The following is a 25,493-nucleotide window of genomic DNA, read 5'->3' as shown; positions in this document are numbered from 1 at the left end:
AAGGGAAAACCACAACATTGCAGAATAAACCAGTTGAGGAAAATTAGTAAATTACATTAATAACATCCTGGAATTTGATTATGATATTGTTATTTATTTAATCTTCATATAGATTAAAATGACCAACAATGGGAACATTTTGCATTTCCACCTATTTGACTGAAGAACTTTATCACGTAGTTTGATCAGAAAGTAAAAATAATGACAAATGAAGACAGAATGCGATCATGTAAGTGTAAAAAAAACAACAACAAAAACATTGATATGTACATTTACAGAATGTGCTTGCACTATTTTTTTCCGAAAAAGTAAACAGTCTGAAGTTGTCTTTATTTTTAGTTTATCATGCCATGATTTTACCAGTCTGGCCCACCCTTAGCTGTCAGGATTATGGGTAAAATATCAATATAAAACTTTCCGAAAAAGAAAACAATATGAAGTTGTCTTTAGTGTTAGGTTATCGTACCATGATTTTACCAGGAACATATTTTTCCACCATGTGGCCCCTGAGCTGAAATGAGTTTGTTAGCTAGCTATCAAGATTATGGGTAAAATATCAATATAAAACTTTCGGAAAAAGAAATCTGAAGTTGTCTTTATTTTTAGGTTATCATGGCATGATTTTACCATTGATACCATGATTTACCATGATTTTTCCTCCATGTGGCCCCTGAGCTGAAATGAATTTGACACCCTAGGTTTGGATGTTAGCTATCAGGATTATTGGTAAAATATCCATATAAAAATTTCCGATAAAGAAAACAATCTTAAGTTGTCTTTAGTTTTAGGTTATCATGGCATGATTTTACCATTGATACCAAGATTTTACCAGATTTTCCTCCATTTGGCCCCTGAGCTGAAATTAGTATGACACCTTACGTAGGGATGTTAGTTATCGGGATTACGGGTCAAATATCAATATAAAACTTTCCGAAAAACAAAACAATCTGAAGTTGTCTTTATTTTTAGGTTATCATGCCATGATTTTACCAGTCCGGCCCACTCGGGAACATATTTTTCCTCCATGTGGCCCCTGAGCTGAAATGAGTTTGTTAGCTATCAGGATTAGGGGTAAAATATCAATATCAAATTTTCTGAAAAAGAAAACAATCTGAAGTTGTCTTTAGTTTTAGGTTATCGTACCATGATTTTACCAGGAACATATTTTTCCACCATGTGGCCCCTGAGCTGAAATGAGTTTGTTAGCTAGCTATCAAGATTACGGGTAAAATATCAATATAAAACTTTCCGAAAAAGAAATCTGAAGTTACCTTTAGTTTTAGGTTATCATGGCATGATTTTACCATTGATACCATGATTTACCATGATTTTTCCTCCATGTGGCCCCTGAGCTGAAATGAATTTGACACCCTAGGTTTGGATGTTAGCTATCAGGATTATGGGTAAAATATCCATATAAAAATTTCCGATAAAGAAAACAATCTGAAGTTGTCTTTATTTTTAGGTTATCATGCCATGGTTTTACCAGTCCGGCCCACTTGGGAACATATTTTTCCTCCATGTGGCCCCTGAGCTGAAATGAGTTTGTTAGCTATCAGGATTATGGGTAAAATATCAATATAAAAATTGCAAAAAAGAAAACAATCTGAAGTTGTCTTTAGTGTTAAGTTATCATGCCATGATTTTACCAGTCCACCCCACTTGGGAACAGATTTTTCCTCCATGTGGCCCCTGAGCTGAAATTAGTATGACACCCTACGTAGGGATGTTAGTTATCGGGATTACGGGTAAAATATCAATATAAAACTTTCCGAAAAACAAAACAATCTTTATTTTTAGATTATCATGCCATGATTTTACCAGTCTGGCCCACTCGGGAACAGATTTTTCCTCCATGTGGCCCCTGAGCTGAAATTAGTTTGTTAGCTATCAGGGTTATGGGTAAAATATCAATATAAAAGTTTCCGAAAAAGAAAACACTCTGAAGTTGTCTTTATTTATAAGTTGACATGCCATAATTTTACCAGTCCGCCCCACTCGGGAACAGATTTTTCCTCCATGTGGCCCCTGAGCTGAAATTAGTTTGACACTCTAGGTTTGGATGTTAGCTATCAGGATTATGGGTAAAATATCAATATAAAACGTTCCGAAAACAGAACAATCTGAAGTTGTGTTTATTTTTAGTTTATCATGCCATGGTTTTACCAGTCCGGCCCACTCGGGAATAGATTTTTCCTCCATGTGGCCCCTGAGCTGAAATGAGTTTGACACTCTAGGTTTGGATGTTAGCTATCAGGATTAAGGGTAAAATATCAATATAAACAATCTGAAGTTGTCTTTATTTTTAGTTTATCATGCCATGATTTTACCAGTCCGGCCCACTCGGGAACATATTTTTCCTCCATGTGGCCCCTGAGCTGAAATGAGTTTGTTAGCTATCAGGATTATGGGTAAAATATCAATCTAAAAATTGCGAAAAAGAAAACAATCTGAAGTTGTCTTTAGTGTTAAGTTATCATGCCATGATTTTACCAGTCCGGCCCACTTGGGAACATATTTTTCCTCCATGTGGCCCCTGAGCTGAAATTAGTTTGTTAGCTATCAGGGTTATGGGTAAAATATCAATATAAAAGTTTCCGAAAAAGAAAACAATCTGAAGTTGTCTTTAGTTTTAAGTTATCATGCCATGGTTTTACCAGTCTGGCTGACTCAGGAACAGATTTTTCCTCCATGTGGCCCCTGAGCTGAAATAGTTTGACACTCTAGGTTTGGATGTTAGCTATCAGGATTATGGGTAAAATATCAATATAAAACATTCCGAAAAACAAAACAATCTGAAGTTGTCTTTATTTTTAGGTTATCATGCCATGATTTTACCAGTCCGGCCCACTCGGGAACATATTTTTCCTCCATGTGGCCCCTGAGCTGAAATGAGTTTGTTAGCTATCAGGGTTATGGGTAAAATATCAATATAAAAGTTTCCGAAAAAGAAAACAATCTGAAGTTGTCTTTAGTTTTAAGTTATCATGCCATGGTTTTACCAGTCTGGCTGACTCAGGAACAGATTTTTCCTCCATGTGGCCCCTGAGCTGAAATAGTTTGACACTCTAGGTTTGGATGTTAGCTATCAGGATTATGGGTAAAATATCAATATAAAACATTCCAAAAAACAAAACAATCTGAAGTTGTCTTTATTTTTAGGTTATCATGCCATGATTTTACCAGTCCGGCCCACTCGGGAACATATTTTTCCTCCATGTGGCCCCTGAGCTGAAATGAGTTTGTTAGCTATCAGGATTATGGGTAAAATATCAATCTAAAAATTGCGAAAAAGAAAACAATCTGAAGTTGTCTTTAGTGTTAAGTTATCATGCCATGATTTTACCAGTCCGGCCCACTTGGGAACATATTTTTCCTCCATGTGGCCCCTGAGCTGAAATTAGTTTGTTAGCTATCAGGGTTATGGGTAAAATATCAATATAAAAGTTTCCGAAAAAGAAAACAATCTGAAGTTGTCTTTAGTTTTAAGTTATCATGCCATGGTTTTACCAGTCTGGCTGACTCAGGAACAGATTTTTCCTCCATGTGGCCCCTGAGCTGAAATAGTTTGACACTCTAGGTTTGGATGTTAGCTATCAGGATTATGGGTAAAATATCAATATAAAACATTCCGAAAAACAAAACAATCTGAAGTTGTCTTTATTTTTAGGTTATCATGCCATGATTTTACCAGTCCGGCCCACTCGGGAACATATTTTTCCTCCATGTGGCCCCTGAGCTGAAATGAGTTTGTTAGCTATCAGGGTTATGGGTAAAATATCAATATAAAAGTTTCCGAAAAAGAAAACAATCTGAAGTTGTCTTTAGTTTTAAGTTATCATGCCATGGTTTTACCAGTCTGGCTGACTCAGGAACAGATTTTTCCTCCATGTGGCCCCTGAGCTGAAATAGTTTGACACTCTAGGTTTGGATGTTAGCTATCAGGATTATGGGTAAAATATCAATATAAAACATTCCAAAAAACAAAACAATCTGAAGTTGTCTTTATTTTTAGGTTATCATGCCATGATTTTACCAGTCCGGCCCACTCGGGAACATATTTTTCCTCCATGTGGCCCCTGAGCTGAAATGAGTTTGTTAGCTATTAGGATTATGAGTAAAATATCAATATAAAAATTTCCGAAAAATAACACAATCTGAAGTTGTCTTTAGTGTTAAGTTATCATGCCATGGTTTTACCAGTCCGGCCCACTCGGGAACATATTTTTCCTCCATGTGGCCCCTGAGCTGAAATTAGTTTGTTAGCTATCAGGGTTATGGGTAAAATATCAATATAAAAGTTTCCGAAAAAGAAAACACTCTGAAGTTGTCTTTATTTATAAGTTGTCATGCCATAATTTTACCAGTCCGGCCCACTCGGGAACAGATTTTTCCTCGATGTGGCCCCTGAGCTGAAATTAGTTTGACACTCTAGGTTTGGATGTTAGCTATCAGGATTATGGGTAAAATATCAATATAAAACTTTCCGAAAAAGAAAACAATCTGAAGTTGTCTTTATTTTTAGGTTATCATGCCATGATTTTACCAGTCCGGCCCACTCGGGAACAGATTTTTCCTCCATGTGGCCCCTGAGCTGAAATGAGTTTGTTAGCTATCAGGGTTATGGGTAAAATATCAATATAAAAATTTCCGAAAAATAAAACAATCTGAAGTTGTCTTTATTTTTAGGTTATCATGCCATGATTTTACCAGTCCGCCCCACTTGGGAACAGATTTTTCCTCGATGTGGCCCCTGAGCTGAAATTAGTTTGACACTCTAGGTTTGGATGTTAGCTATCAGGATTATGGGTAAAATATCAATATAAAACATTCCGAAAAACAAAACAATCTGAAGTTGTCTTTATTTTTAGGTTATCATGCCATGATTTTACCAGTCCGGCCCACTCGGGAACATATTTTTCCTCCATGTGGCCCCTGAGCTGAAATGAGTTTGTTAGCTATCAGGGTTATGGGTAAAATATCAATATAAAAGTTTCCGAAAAAGAAAACAATCTGAAGTTGTCTTTAGTGTTAAGTTATCATGCCATGATTTTACCAGTCTGGCCCACTCGGGAACATATTTTTCCTCCATGTGGCCCCTGAGCTGAAATGAGTTTGTTAGCTATCAGGATTATGGGTAAAATATCAATATAAAAATTTCCGAAAAAGAAAACAATCTGAAGTTGTCTTTAGTTTTAGGTTATCGTACCATGATTTTACCAGGAACATATTTTTCCACCATGTGGCCCCTGAGCTGAAATGAGTTTGTTAGCTAGCTATCAAGATTATGGGTAAAATATCAATATAAAACTTTCCGAAAAAGAAATCTGAAGTTGTCTTTATTTTTAGGTTATCATGGCATGATTTTACCATTGATACCATGATTTTACCAGATTTTCCTCCATTTGGCCCCTGAGCTGAAATTAGTTTGACACCCTACGTAGGGATGTTAGTTATCGGGATTACGGGTAAAATATCAATATAAAACTTTCCGAAAAACAAAACAATCTGAAGTTGTCTTTATTTTTAGGTTATCTTGCCATGATTTTACCAGTCTGGCCCACTCGGGAACAGATTTTTCCTCCATGTGGCCCCTGAGCTGAAATTAGTTTGTTAGCTATCAGGGTTATGGGTAAAATATCAATATAAAAGTTTCCGAAAAACAAAACAATCTGAAGTTGTCTTTATTTTTAGGTTATCATGCCATGATTTTACCAGTCCGGCCCACTCGGGAACATGTTTTTCCTCCATGTGGCCCCTGAGCTGAAATGAGTTTGTTAGCTATCAGGATTAGGGGTAAAATATCAATATAAAAATTTCCGAAAAAGAAAACAATCTGAAGTTGTCTTTAGTGTTAAGTTATCATGCCATGATTTTACCAGTCCGGCCCACTCGGGAACAGATTTTTCCTCCATGTGGCCCCTGAGCTGAAATTAGTTTGACACTCTAGGTTTGGATGTTAGCTATCAGGATTATGGGTAAAATATCAATATAAAACTTTCCGAAAAACAAAACAATCTGAAGTTGTCTTTATTTTTAGGTTATCATGCCATGATTTTACCAGTCCGGCCCACTCGAGAACATATTTTTCCTCCATGTGGCCCCTGAGCTGAAATGAGTTTGTTAGCTATCAGGGTTATGGGTAAAATATCAATATAAAAGTTTCCGAAAAAGAAAACAATCTGAAGTTGTCTTTAGTTTTAAGTTATCATGCCATGGTTTTACCAGTCTGGCTGACTCAGGAACAGATTTTTCCTCCATGTGGCCCCTGAGCTGAAATTAGTTTGACACTCTAGGTTTGGATGTTAGCTATCAGGATTACGGGTAAAATATCAATATAAAACATTCCGAAAAACAGAACAATCTGAAGTTGTCTTTATTTTTAGTTTATCATGCCATGATTTTACCAGTCTGGCCCACTCGGGAACATATTTTTCCTCCATGTGGCCCCTGAGCTGAAATGAGTTTGTTAGCTATCAGGATTATGGGTAAAATATAAATAAAGAAAATTGCGAAAAATAAAATAATCTGAAGTTGTCTTTATTTTTAGGTTATCATGCCATGATTTTACCAGTCCGGCCCACTCGGGAACAGATTTTTCCTCCATGTGGCCCCTGAGCTGAAATTAGTTTGACACTCTAGGTTTGGATGTTAGCTATCAAGATTATGGGTAAAATATCAATATAAAACATTCCGAAAAACAGAACAATCTGAAGTTGTCTTTATTTTTAGGTTATCATGCCATGATTTTACCAGTCCGGCCCACTCGGGAATAGATTTTTCCTCCATGTGGCCCCTGAGCTGAAATGAGTTTGTTAGCTATCAGGATTACGGGTAAAATATAAATTAAAAAAATTGCGAAAAAGAAAATAATCTGAAGTTGTCTTTAGTTTTAAATTATCATGCCATGATTTTACCAGTCCGGCCCACTCGGAAACATATTTTTCCTCCATGTGGCCCCTGAGCTGAAATGAGTTTGTTAGCTATCAAGATTATGGGTAAAATATCAATATAAAACATTCCGAAAAACAAAACAATCTGAAGTTGTCTTTAGTTTTAAGTTATCATGCCATGATTTTACCAGTCTGGCCCACTCGGGAACATATTTTTCCTCCATGTGGCCCCTGAGCTGAAATGAGTTTGTTAGCTATTAGGATTATGGGTAAAATATCAATATAAAACTTTCCGAAAAACAAAACAATCTGAAGTTGTCTTTATTTTTAGGTTATCATGCCATGATTTTACCAGTCCGGCCCACTCGGGAACAGATTTTTCCTCCATGTGGCCCCTGAGCTGAAATGAGTTTGTTAGCTATCAGGATTATGGGTAAAATATCAATATAAAAATTTCCGAAAAATAAAACAATCTGAAGTTGTCTTTAGTGTTAAGTTATCATGCCATGATTTTACCAGTCCGGCCCACTCGGGAACATATTTTTCCTCCATGTGGCCCCTGAGCTGAAATGAGTTTGTTAGCTATTAGGATTATGGGTAAAATATCAATATAAAACTTTCCGAAAAACAAAACAATCTGAAGTTGTCTTTATTTTTAGATTATCATGCCATGATTTTACCAGTCTGGCCCACTCGGGAACAGATTTTTCCTCCATGTGGCCCCTGAGCTGAAATGAGTTTGTTAGCTATCAAGATTATGGGTAAAATATCAATATAAATTCAATACAACTTTTTGGGGCTTCGGTGAAGGAAGAAACACAAAATTCTAGTGGAAATGTATTTTAAAGGAAGAAACTGCAAATCTATGCTGATAAATATATAAATATTGTTATTCCCTATAATAATAATAATAATAATAGATTTTATTTGTAAAAAGCACTTTACATTGAGTAAACAACCTTAAAGTGCTACAGTGTATTAAAAAATAAAAAATAAAAATAAATAAATTAAATAAAATAAAAAGATAATAAAAAATAAATAAATACAAATAAAACTAGAACAGCCAAATAGCTAAAACTAGTATGCATATATCTAAAAAAAAAGAAGAAGTATTTTTTAAAAAGAAAGGTTTTTTAAGCCTTTTTTAAAAGCATCTACAGTCTGTGGTGCCCTCAAGTGGTCAGGGTCTCCCATTGTTCGCAGCCCTGTCCTCGGAGGTTGGAGGAGGTTAGCCTGTATGGAGCGGAGGTGTCGTGTGGAGGCACTGGTGGACCAGGTCACTATCGAGTGACCTGGTTTTTTATTGTTGTTCTTTAAATAGTGACCTGGTTATTTCCATTGCGTTTGTTTGCTGCTGAAATAAGTTCCACCAAACTTTGTGGAGACTTGTGTTGTGTTGGTCAAGAATAAATCCGCTACATTTCATATGCAATTTAGTGAAGATTGTTTGACCACCTGGTTTGCAGTATTATGGAGGAAAGCAGTTCATGTGTAAACACTGCATGCATTTTCCCGACATTTCCTTGATATCCCGGGGAGTAATTGTTTCTAAACAAAATGAAAGGGATGACATTGTTTAGAAACACAAGAGAGCCGTGAATAATTCATGAGCCGTCGACGTAATGGAAGCCGAAACGAGCGCACGTGCAGAACAAAAGGTAATGAAACGACATGAAGCGGCGAAGCTTGCGCTTGTCATCCCCACTTCCACCCGCTAATTTACGACGGGGGGGGGGGGCTCCGACTTTGAGTTCTTACTGTAGCACGCGGCTAATCAATGGGGATGGCTACATTTGCCCTGACACGTCGTTTGCAACATCAAATCATTTGGCTCCGCGTTTAGCCTTTGTGAAGTCAACCATGTGAAGGGTCTGCTTAACTACACCACGCCGCCGCGCTGATAAATGATTTGGATTCCCGCGCCTTAAAGGACACATCCATCATATTCCCCCCCCCCATCCTCCTCCTCCTTCTGGCAATCTCCATGATATGTCTTTGTGAGGCTATGTCACACCTAAGCAAAATACATATTCATATTTTACATCATTTTTTTTACAACTTTAACATCAAAAGTGTATTTGCCATTATGATGTGTAGTGTTGTTTTTAAATGAGCGTAAGTCTTGAACTATAGAGAGTATTTCAATGGTTGAAATGTGTCAAGAACAGCACATTTTTACAACAAATGTCTGCATAAAAGTGATAATATATCATATTGTAGGTGTTTATTACACTTTGCATTCATATTTTGCTGTTTGTTACATTGGCAGCTGGTCTGAGAAGTAAAATATGTTCATATGTTGTTAATATTCAGTGTTTTATCGTTCATAGTTAATATTGTAAATCCCACGTAAAAGAGGAGCTACATTCATATGTTGTTGCTATTCAGTGTTTTATTGTTCATAGTTAATATTGTAAATCCCACTTAAAAGAGGAGCGACGTTCATACGTTGTTGATTTTCAGTGTTTTATTGTTCATAGTTAATATTGTAAATACCAGGTAAAAGAGGAACAATGTTCATATGTTGTTAATATTCATGATTTTATTGTTCATAGTTAATATTGTAAATCTCACGTAAAAGAAGAGCGACGTTCATATGATATTAATATTCAATGTTTTATTGTTCACAGTTAATATTGTAAATCCCACGTAAAAGAGGAGCTACATTCATATGTTGTTGCTATTCAGTGTTTTATTGTTCATAGTTAATATTGTAAATCCCGCTTAAAAAGAGGAGCAATGTTCATATGTTGTTGATATTCAGTGTTTTATTGTTCATAGTTAATATTGTAAATCCCACTTAAAAGAGGAGCGACGTTCATACGTTGTTGATATTCAGTGTTTTATTGTTCATAGTTAATATTGTAAATACCACGTAAAAGAGGAACAATGTTCATATGTTGTTAATATTCATGATTTTATTGTTCATAGTTAATATTGTAAATCTCACGTAAAGGGGAGCGACGTTCATATGATATTAATATTCAATGTTTTATTGATCATAGTTAATATTGTTAATCCCACGTAAAAGAGGAGCGACGTTCATATGTTGTTGATATTCAGTGTTTTATTGTTCATAGTTAATATTGTAAATCCCACGCAAAAGAGGAGCGATGTTCATATGTTGTTGATATTCAGTGTTTTATTGTTCATAGTTAATATTGTAAATCCCGCTTAAAAAGAGGAGCAATGTTCATATGTTGTTGATATTCAGTGTTTTATTGTTCATAGTTAATATTGGTAATCCCACGTAAAAGAGGAGCGACGTTCATATGTTGTTAATATTCAGTGTTTTATTGTTCATAGTTAATATTGGTAATCCCACGTAAAAGAGGAGCGACGTTCATATGGTGTTAATATTCATGTTTTTTTTGTTCATAGTTAATATTGTAAATCCCACGTAAAAAAAGAGCGGCGTTCATATGTTGTTAATATTCAGTGTTTTATTGTTCATAGTTAATATTGTAAATCCCGCGTAAAAAGAGGAGTGACGTTCATATGTTGTTAATATTCAGTGTTTTATCGTTCATAGTTAATATTGGTAATCCCACGTAAAAGAGGAGCGACGTTCATATGGTGTTAATATTCATGTTTTTTTTGTTCATAGTTAATATTGTAAATCTCACGAAAAAGAGGAGCGATGTTCATATGATGTTAATATTCAATGTTTTATTGTTCATAGTTAATATTGTAAATCCCACGTAAAAGAGGAGCTACATTCATATGTTGTTGCTATTCAGTGTTTTATTGTTCATAGTTAATATTGTAAATCCCGTGTAAAAAGAAGAGCGACGTTCATATGTTGTTAATATTCAGTGTTTTATTGTTCATAGTTAATATTGTAAATCCCACGTAAAAGAGGAGTGCCGTTCATATGTTGTTGATATTCAATGTTTTATTGTTCATAGTTAATACTGGAAATCCCACGTAAAAGAGGAGCGACGTTCATATGTTGTTAATATTCAGTGTATTATTGTTCATAGTTAATATTGTAAATACCACGTAAAAGAGGAACAATGTTCATATGTTGTTAATATTCATGATTTTATTGTTCATAGTTAATCTTGTAAACCCCACGTAAAAGAGGAGCGACGTTCATATGTTGTTAATATTCATGGTTTTATTGTTCATAGTTAATATTGTAAATCCCACGTAAAAGAGGAGCGACGTTCGTATGTTGTTAATATTCAGTGTTTTATTGTTCATAGTTAATATTGTAAATCCCACGTAAAAGAGGAGCGTCGTTCATATGTTGTTAATATTCAGTGTTTTATTGTTCATAGTTAATATTGTAAATCCCACTTAAAAGAGGAGCGACGTTCATACGTTGTTAATATTCAGTGTTTTATTGTTCATAGTTAATATTGTAAATCCCACGTAAAAGAGGAGCAACGTTCATACGTTGTTAATATTCATGGTTTTATTGTTCATAGTTAATATTGTAAATCCCACGTAAAAGAGGAGCGATGTTCATATGTTGTTGCTATTCAGTGTTTTATTGTTCATAGTTAATATTGTAAATCTCACGTAAAAGAGGAGCGACGTTCATATGTTGTTAATATTCAGTGTTTTATTGTTCATAATTAATATTGTAAATCCCACGTAAAAGAGGAGCGACGTTCATACGTTGTTGATATTCAGTGTTTTATTGTTCATAGTTAATATTGTAAATCCCACTTAAAAGAGGAGCGACGTTCATACGTTGTTGATATTCAGTGTTTTATTGTTTATAGTTAATATTGTAAAAGAGGAGCGACGTTCATATGTTGTCAATATTCAGTGTTTTATTGTTCATAGTTAATCTTGTAAATCCCATGTAAAAGAGGAGCGATGTTCATATGTTGTTGATATTCAGTGTTTTATTGTTCATAGTTAATATTGTAAATACCACGTAAAAGAGGAACAATGTTCATATGTTGTTAATATTCATGATTTTATTGTTCATAGTTAATATTGTAAATCTCACATAAAGGGGAGTGACGTTCATATGATATTAATATTCAATGTTTTATTGATCATAGTTAATATTGTTAATCCCACCTAAAAGAGGAGCGACGTTCATATGTTGTTGATATTCAGTGTTTTATTGTTCATAGTTAATATTGTAAATCCCACGCAAAAGAGGAGCGATGTTCATATGTTGTTGATATTCAGTGTTTTATTGTTCATAGTTAATATTGTAAATCCCACGTAAAAGAGGAGCGATGTTCATATGTTGTTGCTATTCAGTGTTTTATTGTTCATAGTTAATATTGTAAATCTCACGTAAAAGAGGAGCGACGTTCATATGTTGTTAATATTCAGTGTTTTATTGTTCATAATTAATATTGTAAATCCCACGTAAAAGAGGAGCGACGTTCATACGTTGTTGATATTCAGTGTTTTATTGTTCATAGTTAATATTGTAAATCCCACTTAAAAGAGGAGCGACGTTCATACGTTGTTGATATTCAGTGTTTTATTGTTTATAGTTAATATTGTAAAAGAGGAGCGACGTTCATATGTTGTCAATATTCAGTGTTTTATTGTTCATAGTTAATCTTGTAAATCCCATGTAAAAGAGGAGCGATGTTCATATGTTGTTGATATTCAGTGTTTTATTGTTCATAGTTAATATTGTAAATACCACGTAAAAGAGGAACAATGTTCATATGTTGTTAATATTCATGATTTTATTGTTCATAGTTAATATTGTAAATCTCACATAAAGGGGAGTGACGTTCATATGATATTAATATTCAATGTTTTATTGATCATAGTTAATATTGTTAATCCCACCTAAAAGAGGAGCGACGTTCATATGTTGTTGATATTCAGTGTTTTATTGTTCATAGTTAATATTGTAAATCCCACGCAAAAGAGGAGCGATGTTCATATGTTGTTGATATTCAGTGTTTTATTGTTCATAGTTAATATTGTAAATCCCACGTAAAAGAGGAGCGACGTTCATATGTTGTTAATATTCATGTTTTTTTTGTTCATAGTTAATATTGTAAATCCCACATTCTTTATTTTAATGTACATTTTAGGTGTCCCTTTCTGTAAAAATCTCGTAAAATTTAATTCAGTTTTTTTTAGGTGGGCTGTCTTAACATTTTTACAACTCTAGTGACTTTTGGTGTTAGTGTTCCTGGGAAAAAAGAAGCCAAACACACATACTGTACAGCAGGTTTTTACAGCTACATGTGTATATATCATTTATACACACATACACATATTTTTCTGTCAAAGTGGTCCAAACATTTGCCCATCTAAGTGTAATTAATGGTCATGAGGTGTGGAAGCCCGGGTGCTGAACTTGCTCCTGTCTTTTGTGTTGTACAAGCAGCCACCCCGTGCATCAAGGCTATCAGCCCCAGCGAGGGATGGACCACCGGCGGAGCCACCGTCATCATCATAGGCGACAACTTCTTCGACGGCCTCCAAGTGGTGTTCGGCACCATGCTCGTATGGAGCGAGGTACGCTGACCAAAACCCTCTTTTTTTTCCCCACGGGGGGCCCCCCCAGGGCTCATTATCTCCTCTCTCATCCAGCTGATCACGCCCCACGCCATCCGCGTCCAGACTCCACCTCGGCACATCCCCGGCGTGGTGGAAGTCACGCTGTCCTACAAGTCCAAGCAGTTCTGCAAAGGCGCCCCTGGGAGATTTGTCTACACCGGTGAGTCCGAAACCCTTTCCTCGGTAATGAACTCGCCAAGGTCTGGCCTTGGCGGAATGTGAAGCAAATGTGCAAGATCTGCACTGTTTTAGAGGAAAAGGCTGTGGGTGGAGGGGGGCTTCCACAAGTGCAACCCGATCCCCCCCCTCTGACCTTCTGTTGTACAAGGTTGCTGCCGAGCTCTGTTAAACTCAAGCTGTCAGGATGACTCAGTCTGCCAATGGTCTTTATGTGGATTGATACGAGACTGGAGGACTGGGGGGGGTTATGTTCTTCTCGCCCTCTGCTAGTTAGGGAGCAGCCACCGCTTTTATGTCACCGGTTCACATCAAGTGTTTGTCTAGTTGCTCTCATCGCCGTTTGATTGCTAGTTAGTCCAACTGTAAGAGGACGTCGTAAACGGAGGTCCGGGAATTTTTTTTACGAGGGGTAAGGTAGAAAACGCAAAATTCCAGGGCAGATATGGGGTTTTTCTTTTTGTAAAGACAAATCCATCGAGTGACGGTCGTGACAGTCATGGCGTGTTGTTATTAGTTTGTTGCATTATTGTAGCACCTACTCAGTGGCCTAGTGGTTAGAGCAGGGTTTTTCAACCACTGTGCCGCGGCACACTAGTGTGCCGTGAGTTGATCTAATTTCACCTATTTGGGTTAAAAATATATTTTGCAAAGCAGTAATTCTAGTCTGCAAATGATGTGTTGTTGTTGAGTGTCGGTGCTGTCTAGAGCTCGGCAGAGTAACCGTGTAATACTCTTCCATATCAGTAGGTGGCGGCCGGTAGCTAATTGCTTTGTAGATGTCAGAAACAGCGGGAGGCAGGGTGCAGGTAAAAAGGTGTCTAATGCTTAAACCAAAAATACACAAAAGGTGAGTGCCCCTAAGAAAAGGCATTTAAGCTTAGGGAAGGCTGTGCAGAACCAAACTAAAACTGAGCTGGCTACAAAGTAAACAAAAACAGAATGCTGGACGACAGCAAAGACTTACTGTGGGGCAAAGACGACGTCCACAATGTACATCCAAAAGGTGAGTGCCCCTAAGAAAAGGCATTGAAGCTTAGGGAAGGCTACGCAGAACGAAAGAACGAAACTAAAACTGAACTGGCTACAAAGTAAACAAAAACAGAATGCTGGACGACAGCAAAGACTTACTGTGGGGCAAAGACGACGTCCACAATGTACATCCAAAAGGTGAGTGCCCCTAAGAAAAGGCATTGAAGCTTAGGGAAGGCTACGCAGAACGAAAGAACGAAACTAAAACTGAACTGGCTACAAAGTAAACAAAAACAGAATGCTGGACGACAGCAAAGACTTACTGTGGGGCAAAGACGACGTCCACAATGTACACCCAAAAGGCGAGTGCCCCTAAGAAAAGGCATTGAAGCTTAGGGAAGGCTACGCAGAACGAAAGAACGAAACTAAAACTGAACTGGCTACAAAGTAAACAAAAACAGAATGCTGGACGACAGCAAAGACTTACTGTGGAGCAAAGACGACGTCCACAATGTACATCCAAAAGGTGAGTGCCCCTAAGAAAAGGCATTGAAGCTTAGGGAAGGCTACGCAGAACGAAAGAACGAAACTAAAACTGAACTGGCTACAAAGTAAACAAAAACAGAATGCTGGACGACAGCAAAGACTTACTGTGGGGCAAAGACGACGTCCACAATGTACATCCAAAAGGCGAGTGCCCCTAAGAAAAGGCATTGAAGCTTAGGGAAGGCTACGCAGAACGAAAGAACGAAACTAAAACTGAACTGGCTACAAAGTAAACAAAAACAGAATGCTGGACGACAGCAAAGACTTACTGTGGGGCAAAGACGGCGTCCACAATGTACATCCAAAAGGTGAGTGCCCCTAAGAAAAGGCATTGAAGCTTAGGGAAGGCTACGCAGAACGAAAGAACGAAACTAAAACTGAACTAGCTGCAAAGTAAACAAAAACAGAATGCTGGACGACAGCAAAGACTTACTGTGGGGCAAAGACGACGTCCACAATGTACATCCAAAAGGTGAGTGCCCCTAAGAAAAGGCATTGAAGCTTAGGGAAGGCTATGCAGAACGAAAGAACGAAACTAAAACTGAACTGTCTACAAAGTAAACAAAAACAGAATGCTGGACGACAGCAAAGACTTACTGTGGGGCAAAGACGACGTCCACAATGTACATCCAAAAGGCGAGTGCCCCTAAGAAAAGGCATTGAAGCTTAGGGAAGGCTACGCAGAACGAAAGAACGAAACTAAAACTGAACTGGCTACAAAGTAAACAAAAACAGAATGCTGGACGACAGCAAAGACTTACTGTGGAGCAGAGACGGCGTCCACAAAGTACATCCAAAAGGTGAGTGCCCCTAAGAAAAGGCATTGAAGCTTAGGGAAGGCTATGCAGAACGAAAGAACGAAACTAAAACTGAACTGGCTACAAAGTAAACAAAAACAGAATGCTGGATGACAGCAAAGACTTACTGTGGGGCAAAGACGACGTCCACAATGTACATCCAAAAGGTGAGTGCCCCTAAGAAAAGGCATTGAAGCTTAGGGAAGGCTACGCAGAATGAAATAACGAAACTAAAACTGAACTGGCTACAAAGTAAACAAAAACAGAATGCTGGACGACAGCAAAGACTTACTGTGGGGCAAAGACGACGTCCACAATGTACATCCAAAAGGTGAGTGCCCCTAAACTAAAAACATACTCAAACCATTTTCGATCCTTTTTCAAAAATGCTACTAGGGCGGCACTAAAGAGCTCTACTACGCAAAGCCAAAGCCATGTATCAACAACACCCGTCATATTAAACAGTGGGCTTTTTTAACAGGTTTGTGTCACGTTTGTCCTCAAACTAAAAACACACTCAAACCATTTTTAATCCGTTTTTAAAAATGCTGCTAGGGCGGCACTAAAGAGCTCTACTACGCAAAGCCAAAGCCATGTATCAACAACACCCGTCATATTAAACAGTGGGCTTTTTAAACAGGTTTGTGTCACGTTTGTCCTCAAACTAAAGACATACTCAAACCATTTTCAATCCTTTTTTAAAAATGCTACTAGGGCGGCACTAAAGAGCTCTACTACGCAAAGCCAAAGCCATGTATCAACAACACCCGTCATATTAAACAGTTTGCTTTTTTAACAGGTTTGTGTCACGTTTGTCCTCAAACTAAAAACATACTCAAACCATTTTCGATCCTTTTTCAAAAATGCTACTAGGGCGGCACTAAAGAGCTCTACTACGCAAAGCCAAAGCCATGTATCAACAACACCCGTCATATTAAACAGTGGGCTTTTTTTAACAGGTTTGTGTAACGTTTGTCCTCAAACTAAAAACACACTCAAACCATTTTCAATCCTTTTTTAAAAATGCTTCTAGGGCGGCACTAAAGAGCTCTACTACGCAAAGCCAAAGCCATGTATCAACAACACCCGTCATATTAAACAGTGGGCTTTTTTTAACAGGTTTGTGTCACGTTTGTCCTCAAACTAAAAACATACTCAAACCATTTTTAATCCTTTTTTAAAAAGGCTACTAGGGCGGCACTAAAGAGCTCTACTACGCAAAGCCAAAGCCATGTATCAACAACACCCGTCATATTAAGCAGTGGGCTTTTTTAACAGGTTTGTGTCACGTTTGTCCTCAAACTAAAAACATACTCAAACCATTTTCAATCCTTTATTAAAAAGGCTACTAGGGCGGCACTAAAGAGCTCTACTACGCAAAGCCAAAGCCATGTACCAACAACACCCGTCATATTAAACAGTGGACTTTTTTAACAGGTTTGTGTCACATTTGTCCTCAAACTAAAAACACACTCAAACCATTTTCAATCAGTTTTTAAAAAGACTACTAGGGCGGCACTAAAGAGCTCTACTACGCAAAGCCAAAGCCATGTATCAACAACACCCGTCATATTAAACAGTGGGCTTTTTTAACAGGTTTGTGTCACATTTGTCCTCAAACTAAAAACATACTCATAACATTTTCAATCATTTTTTAAAAAGGCTACTAGGGCGGCACTAAAGAGCTCTACTACGCAAAGACAAAGCCATGTATCAACAACACCCGTCATATTAAACAGTGAGCTTTTTTAACAGGTTTGTGTCACGTTTGTCCTCAAACTAAAAACATACTCTAACCATTTTCAATCCTTTTTTAAAAATACTACTAAGGCGGCACTAAAGAGCTCTACTACGCAAAGCCAAAGCCATGTATCAACAACACCCGTCATATTAAACAGTGGGCTTTTTGAACAGGTTTGTGTCACGTTTGTCCTCAAACTAAAAACATATTCAAACCATTTTCCATCCTTTTTTAAAAAAATGCTCCAATGGAGCCACGAGGGCGGCACGAAAGAGCTCTACTACGCAAAACCAAAGCCATGTATCAACAACACCCGTCATATTAAACAGTGGGCTTTTTTAACAGGTTTGTGTCACGTTTGTCCACAAACTAAAAACACACTCAAACCATTTTCAATCCTTTTTCAAAAATGCTACTAGGGCCGCACTAAAGAGCTCTACTACGCAAAGCCAAAGCCATGTATCAACAACACCCGTCATATTAAACAGTGGGCTTTTTTTGACAGGTTTGTGTCACGTTTGTCCTCAAACTAAAAACATACTCAAAACATTTTCAATCATTTTTTAAAAAGGCTACTAGGGCGGCACTAAAGAGCTCTACTACGCAAAGCCAAAGCCATGTATCAACAACACCCGTCATATTAAACAGTGGGCTTTTTTTAACAGGTTTGTGTCACGTTTGTCCTCAAACTAAAAACATACTCAAACCATTTTTAATCCTTTTTTAAAAAGGCTACTAGGGCGGCACTAAAGAGCTCTACTACGCAAAGCCAAAGCCATGTATCAACAACACCCGTCATATTAAACAGTTTGCTTTTTTAACAGGTTTGTGTCACGTTTGTCCTCAAACTAAAAACATACTCAAACCATTTTCGATCCTTTTTCAAAAATGCTACTAGGGCGGCACTAAAGAGCTCTACTACGCAAAGCCAAAGCCATGTATCAACAACACCCGTCATATTAAACAGTGGGCTTTTTTTAACAGGTTTGTGTCACGTTTGTCCTCAAACTAAAAACATACTCAAACCATTTTTAATCCTTTTTTAAAAATGCTACTAGGGCGGCACTAAAGAGATCTACTACGCAAAGCCATGTATCAACAACACCCGTCATATTAAACAGTGGGCTTTTTTAACAGGTTTGTGTCACGTTTGTCCTCAAACTAAAAACATACTCAAACCACTTTCAATCCTTTTTTAAAAAGGCTACTAGGGCGGCACTAAAGAGCTCTACTACGCAAAGCCAAAGCCATGTATCAACAACACCCGTCATATTAAACAGTGGGCTTTTTTAACAGGTTTGTGTCACGTTTGTCCTCAAACTAAAAACACACTCAAACCATTTTCAATCCTTTTTTAAAAAGGCTACTAGGGCGGCACTAAAGAGCTCTACTACGCAAAGCCAAAGCCATGTATCAACAACACCCGTCATATTAAACAGTGGGCTTTTTTAACAGGTTTGTGTCACGTTTGTCCTCAAACTAAAAACATACTCAAACCATTTTCGATCCTTTTTCAAAAATGCTACTAGGGCGGCACTAAAGAGCTCTACTACGCAAACCCAAAGCCATGTATCAACAACACCCGTCATATTAAACAGTGGGCTTTTTTAACAGGTTTGTGTCACGTTTGTCCTCAAACTAAAAACATACTCAAACCATTTTTAATCCTTTTTTAAAAATGCTACTTGGGCGGCACTAAAGAGCTCTACTACGCAAAGCCAAAGCCATGTATCAACAACACCCGTCATATTAAACAGTGAGCTTTTTTAACAGGTTTGTGTCACGTTTGTCCTCAAACTAAAAACACACTCAAACCATTTTCAATCCTTTTTTAAAGATGCTACTAGGGCGGCACTAAAGAGCTCTACTACGCAAAGCCAAAGCCATGTATCAACAACACCCGTCATATTAAACAGTGGGCTTTTTTTAACAGGTTTGTGTCACGTTTGTCCTCAAACTAAAAACATACTCAAACCATTTTTGATCCTTTTTCAAAAATGCTACTAGGGCGGCACTAAAGAGCTCTACTACGCAAAGCCAAAGCCATGTATCAACAACACCCGTCATATTAAACAGTGGGCTTTTTTAACAGGTTTGTGTCACGTTTGTCCTCAAAACTAAAAACATACTCAAACCATTTTTAATCCTTTTTTAAAAATGCTACTAGGGCGGCACTAAAGAGCTCTACTACGCAAAGCCATGTATCAACAACACCCGTCATATTAAACAGTGGGCTTTTTTAACAGGTTTGTGTCACGTTTGTCCTCAAACTAAAAACATACTCAAACCACTTTCAAGCCTTTTTTAAAAATGCTACTAGGGCGGCACTAAAGAGCTCTACTACGCAAAGCCAAAGCCATGTATCAACAACACCCGTCATATTAAACAGTGGGCTTTTTTAACAGGTTTGTGTCACGTTTGTCCTCAAACTAAAAACACACTCAAACCATTTTCAATCCTTTTTTAAAAATGCTAAAGAGCCACGGGTTGCTGGATAGGAGTTTGCCCTCGGAGCGAGCGATACCTTGGCCAAGTGAGAGTGAAACGGAGACAAACGCAAGTGAGAACGATGTGTGTGTGTGTGTGTGTGTGTGTGTGTGTGTGACGCTCTAAGTGAGGGATGTGATTATCTTGGCTAACAGAAGGAAGTGGTGGTCTTATCTGTCATCATGGCTGAGGAGGCCGAGGGTGAGGAGGTCACAGCCTGTCTGACCTGGAAGCCTCCCTGTGATGGACAGACTCCCACTCCCACTCCCGGCAACCCCAAGTGCAGACCTGGCCTTGAGCACGGCAGAATTGCAAAGTGGAGACCCCCCTACCCCCCCAATCCAGGGGCAGCTGTTTCTCATCAAGACCCTCCCCAGACCCTCACACCCCTCTCTGCAGCCATGCGTCCCCTTCCCCTCCAACCGTGCAGTCTGGCCCAGCTCTCCTGCGTTTAACCTCCCTAGCAGGAGCGGAGCAAAGGCCAACAAGGCAGCCGGATAATGAAACAGGAGTGTAGTGTGTGTGTGTGTGTGTGTGTGTGTGTACACGTGTTAGCGCGCAGCCTTGAGAAGGTGTATAAGTTAAGACATTAATGGCTTATATAGCGCCCCGGTGAAAGTGGCAGGTCCCTAAAGAACAGACCCCATTAGTCACAGAGGCTAAGCGGATTGGGACGATTACCATCGGGGGTTTTTTTACCCAGGAAACGTGTTCCCCTTGCTCTCAATCTTTCTTGTATTTCTTCACACTTTGTAGAAAGATGCAATTACCCCCCCCCCACCCCCCCCACCCTCCGGACAATTGATTAGTGAATTCAAGGGTCCGGCGGCTCTGGTGAGGACTGACACTTGAGGACCACGGATTCTGTGGGTTTGGTTTTGTCTAAGACAGAAGACACATATTTACACTAGATGACATTAACCCATAACCTATGGGTTGTGGACAAAAAGCTTTGCGGACATGCAGTACGATGGTATGTTTATATTCTATCCATCCATTTATTTTCTACCGCTTGTCCTGTTCGGGGTCGCGGGGGGCGCTGGAGCCTATCTCAGCTGCATTCGGGCGGAAGGCGGGGTACACCCTGGACAAGTCGCCACCTCATCGCAGGGCCAACACAGATAGACAGACAACATTCACACACTAGGGACCATTTAGTGTTGCCAATCAACTTATCCCCAGGTGCATGTCTTTGGAGGTGGGAGGAAGCCGGAGTACCCGGAGGGAACCCACGCAGTCACGGTGGAGAACATGCAAACTCCACACAGAAAGATCCCGAGCGCAGGATCGAACCCAGGACCTTCGTATTCTATTTTTTTCAAAATAGCAACAAAATAGCCAGAGCGAGTGTGGCGAAAGGCAGGAATAAATAGCTCTCTGATTAGTGCCCGGGTGCAGGTGAGCGTCCTGAACACTAAGGAAAATAATCAGCACCCATGGCAACCAAGAAACACAAACCCAGGGGCGCCGAAGCCGAACTAGGGGAGTATTAAACTAAAAAAAACATAATTTCTGGTCCAGAACGTATTTTGCGTTATTCATTATTGACATAAAATTGTTATTGTTGTAAAAAGTAAAAAAACAACATTTTACTGTAAAATGTTGTAAATGTGCCCTGCGATGAGGTGGCGACTTGTCCAGGGTGTACCCCGCCTTCCGCTTGATTGTAGCTGAGATAGGCTCCAGCGACCCCAAAGGGAATAAGCGGCAGAAAATGGATGGATGGATGCTGTAAATGTAAAGTTTTTACTGTAAAATCTACTTAAAACAGTGTATATAATTAAAAGGGAAATCCAGAGGCAAATTCCGACATTATTGGCCCTCTGCCTTGTGGCCCTCAATGAAAACCACTTTGACATCCCTGGTTAGACCTTGTTGTGTTTGGACACATTTCACCTCCTTATAGCAGTGGAAATGTTAGCTTATGCCAAAATGTTTTCACATATTCCCCTAAAAACCAGCGTCCTCTACAGTGGACATTTGGTCTATATATATATATTTTTTTTTATTTTTTATTTTTTTTTTGACATTTGAAGAAAAAACATAGCCCTGTAACGTGAAACCCCAACGTCCACTGCAGAGGACATGAGTGCTCCGGGGGGAATTCTAATGGTGTAGTTTGATGGCTTGTGGCTTTTTTTCTTCTCCACGCTTGACTCTTCCTGCGCCGCCGCCCTAATTGTGGAAATGTAAGTCGCCCGATTCAAAGAAATTACCACAAATTACCCAGAGTCAACTGCAATAGCAGAGGGGCACGTCCTCAAGTCGGGGTTATTACCCCGAAACCACTTCCAAAACTCACAATCCATTCTCCGAAAGAGAGCACCCCCGCGGTGTCAAATGTTCCTGCTGGCATTTCCTCTCGGACGTTTTTTAACACTAACGAGACAGACAGACAAAAGAACATGAAAGTTCACCAGGTCGCCGTTAACCGGGTTCATATCTAGCATATGTTTTTATTTTATTCTTATTTTTTTAAAGCCAAGTCCTGTGGGCTCATTTACAGAGGAACATCTGTGCACACGACTGATAAAACCATGGCATGATAACTTCAAAATAAAGACAACTTCAGATGGTTTTTTTGTCTTAATTTGGCCCCCAAAAAAACCCAAATAAACAAACACATTCTGAAAAATAATACAATAAAAATATGGAAAAAGTTTCGATCCATGAAGGAAAGAAGAAAGTGAATGAATGTTTATAACTGAATACATTATGCATAAAAATGTGTTTTATTTTGTATTATTTTCTTTTAATGAATTAAGTAACGTTTATGACAACCTTGTTCTAAAACACAATACAGAATGTGAGATATAACAGGATAATTTATCATTTGATCAAAAAACAATTCTTAGCGCCAACACTGATGGAGTATTGGTGTGTGCAAAACAGCAGCAGGCGGCTGTGGCCTGCGGGCCGGTTCTAACACTAATCAAATTACATCCTGGGGGCCATAGATCATTCATTTTCGGGCCAGATCCGGCCCGCGGGCCTTGACTTTGACACGTAAGACTTAGGACATAGCCATTAAACTTTAAGCACTTCCTGTTGGCCGATGTGTTTGAAAGAGCAAGTGTTTCCTCAAACCGCCACATTGGTGACATCCGCAACAGCCCCAACACATTCATTTATCATCATTCAAATATTGAATTGTCAAAATGACACAGTAGCCGAATTAAAGGTAACATAACTACAAACTTAACCAACGTGAACACGGGAGATTTAAGCGCAAAATAAAACGGAGCAAACAACAAAATGTAGAAACACATTTTTACAATGGAGTTCAGGGTGCACATCATCATTCAAATATTACTATTATAATATAAACAGAATAATTGTCAAAATGACACCATATTAGACAAATTAAAGGTAACATAACTACAAACTTAACTAATTCGAACATAGTGGATTTAAGCGTAAAATAAAATGGAACAAACAACAAATGTAGATATTTTTACAATGGAGTTCAGGGTGCACATCATCATTCAAATATTACAATTATAATATAAACAAAATAATTGTCAAAATGACACCATATTAGACAAATTAAAGGTAACATAACTACAAACTTAACCAACGTGAACACGGGAGATTTAAGCGTAAAATAAAACGGAGCAAACAACAAAATGTAGAAACACATTTTTACAATGGAGTTCAGGGTGCACATCATCATTCAAATATTACAATTATAATATAAACAAAATAATTGTCAAAATGACACCATATTAGACAAATTAAAGGTAACATAAGTACAAACTTAACTAATTCGAACATAGTGGATTTAAGCGTAAAATAAAACGGAGCAAACAACAAAATGTAGAAACACATTTTTACAATGGAGTTCAGGGTGCACATCATCATTCAAATATTACTATTATAATATAAACAGAATAATTGTCAAAATGATACCATATTAGACAAATTAAAGGTAACATAACTACAAACTTAACTAATTCGAACATAGTGGATTTAAGCGTAAAATAAAATGGAACAAACAACAAATGTAGATATTTTTACAATGGAGTTCAGGGTGCACATCATCATTCAAATATTACAATTATAATATAAACAAAATAATTGTCAAAATGATACCATATTAGACAAATTAAAGGTAACATAACTACAAACTTAACTAATTCGAACATAGTGGATTTAAGCGTAAAATAAAATGGAACCAACAACAAATGTAGATATTTTTACAATGGAGTTCAGGGTGCACATCATCATTCAAATATTACAATTATAATATAAACAAAATAATTGTCAAAATGACACCATATTAGACAAATTAAAGGTAACATAACTACAAACTTAACCAACGTCAACACTGGAGATTTAAGCGTAAAATAAAACGGAACAAACAACAAATGTAGAAACACATTTTTACAATGGAGTTCAGGGTGCACATCATCATTCAAATATTACAATTATAATATAAACAAAATAATTGTCAAAATGACACCATATTAGACAAATTAAAGGTAACATAACTACAAACTTAACCAACGTGAACACGGGAGATTTAAGAGTAAAATAAAATAGAGCAAACAACAAAATGTAGAAACACATTTTTACAATGGAGTTCAGGGTGCACATCATCATTCAAATATTACAATTATAATATAAACAAAATAATTGTCAAAATGACACCGTATTAGACAAATTAAAGGTAACATAACTACAAACTTAACCAACGTGAACATGGGAGATTTAAGCGTAAAATAAAATGGAGCAAACAACAAAATGTAGAAACACATTTTTACAATGGAGTTCAGGGTGCACATCATCATTCAAATATTACAATTATAATATAAACAAAATAATTGTCAAAATGACACCATATTAGACAAATTAAAGGTAACATTACTACAAACTTAACTAATTCGAACATAGTGGATTTAAGCGTAAAATAAAATGGAACAAACAACAAAATGTAGAAACACATTTTTACAATGGAGTTCAGGGTGCACATCATCATTCAAATATTACAATTATAATATAGACAAAATAATTGTCAAAATGATACCATATTAGACAAATTAAAGGTAACATAACTACAAACTTAACCAACGTGAACATGGGAGATTTAAGCGTAAAATAAAATGGAGCAAACAACAAAATGTAGAAACACATTTTTACAATGGAGTTCAGGGTGCACATCATCATTCAAATATTACTATTATAATATAAACAGAATAATTGTCAAAATGACACCATATTAGACAAATTAAAGGTAACATAACTACAAACTTAACTAATTCGAACATAGTGGATTTAAGCGTAAAATAAAATGGAACAAACAACAAATGTAGATATTTTCACAATGGAGTTCAGGGTGCACATCATCATTCAAATATTACAATTATAATATAAACAAAA

The 25,493-nt window shown here is 37.5% G+C and overlaps 1 protein-coding gene across 4 annotated transcripts in view; it reads left to right on the top strand.

Moving 5' to 3' along the window:
* The window catches only part of ebf3b (EBF transcription factor 3b), a 353,021-nt gene that overhangs the window by 218,577 nt on the left and 108,951 nt on the right, over positions 1–25,493 (top strand). For 2 of the 4 annotated variants that reach the window (XM_061968091.1, XM_061968075.2), the window contains exons 9-10: positions 13,222–13,352; positions 13,428–13,554. In XM_061968091.1, coding sequence (XP_061824075.1) covers positions 13,222–13,352; positions 13,428–13,554 — 258 coding nt within the window. Of the gene's footprint in view, positions 1–13,218; positions 13,353–13,427; positions 13,555–25,493 lie in introns of all 4 variants that reach the window. The other 2 variants (XM_061968083.1, XM_061968066.1) reach the window with 1 other exon arrangement.

The sequence above is a fragment of the Nerophis lumbriciformis genome, linkage group LG02, assembly GCF_033978685.3.
Source record: "Nerophis lumbriciformis linkage group LG02, RoL_Nlum_v2.1, whole genome shotgun sequence".
In the NCBI taxonomy this organism is placed as follows: domain Eukaryota; kingdom Metazoa; phylum Chordata; class Actinopteri; order Syngnathiformes; family Syngnathidae; genus Nerophis; species Nerophis lumbriciformis.
This window is presented reverse-complemented; position numbering and strand designations above follow the sequence as displayed.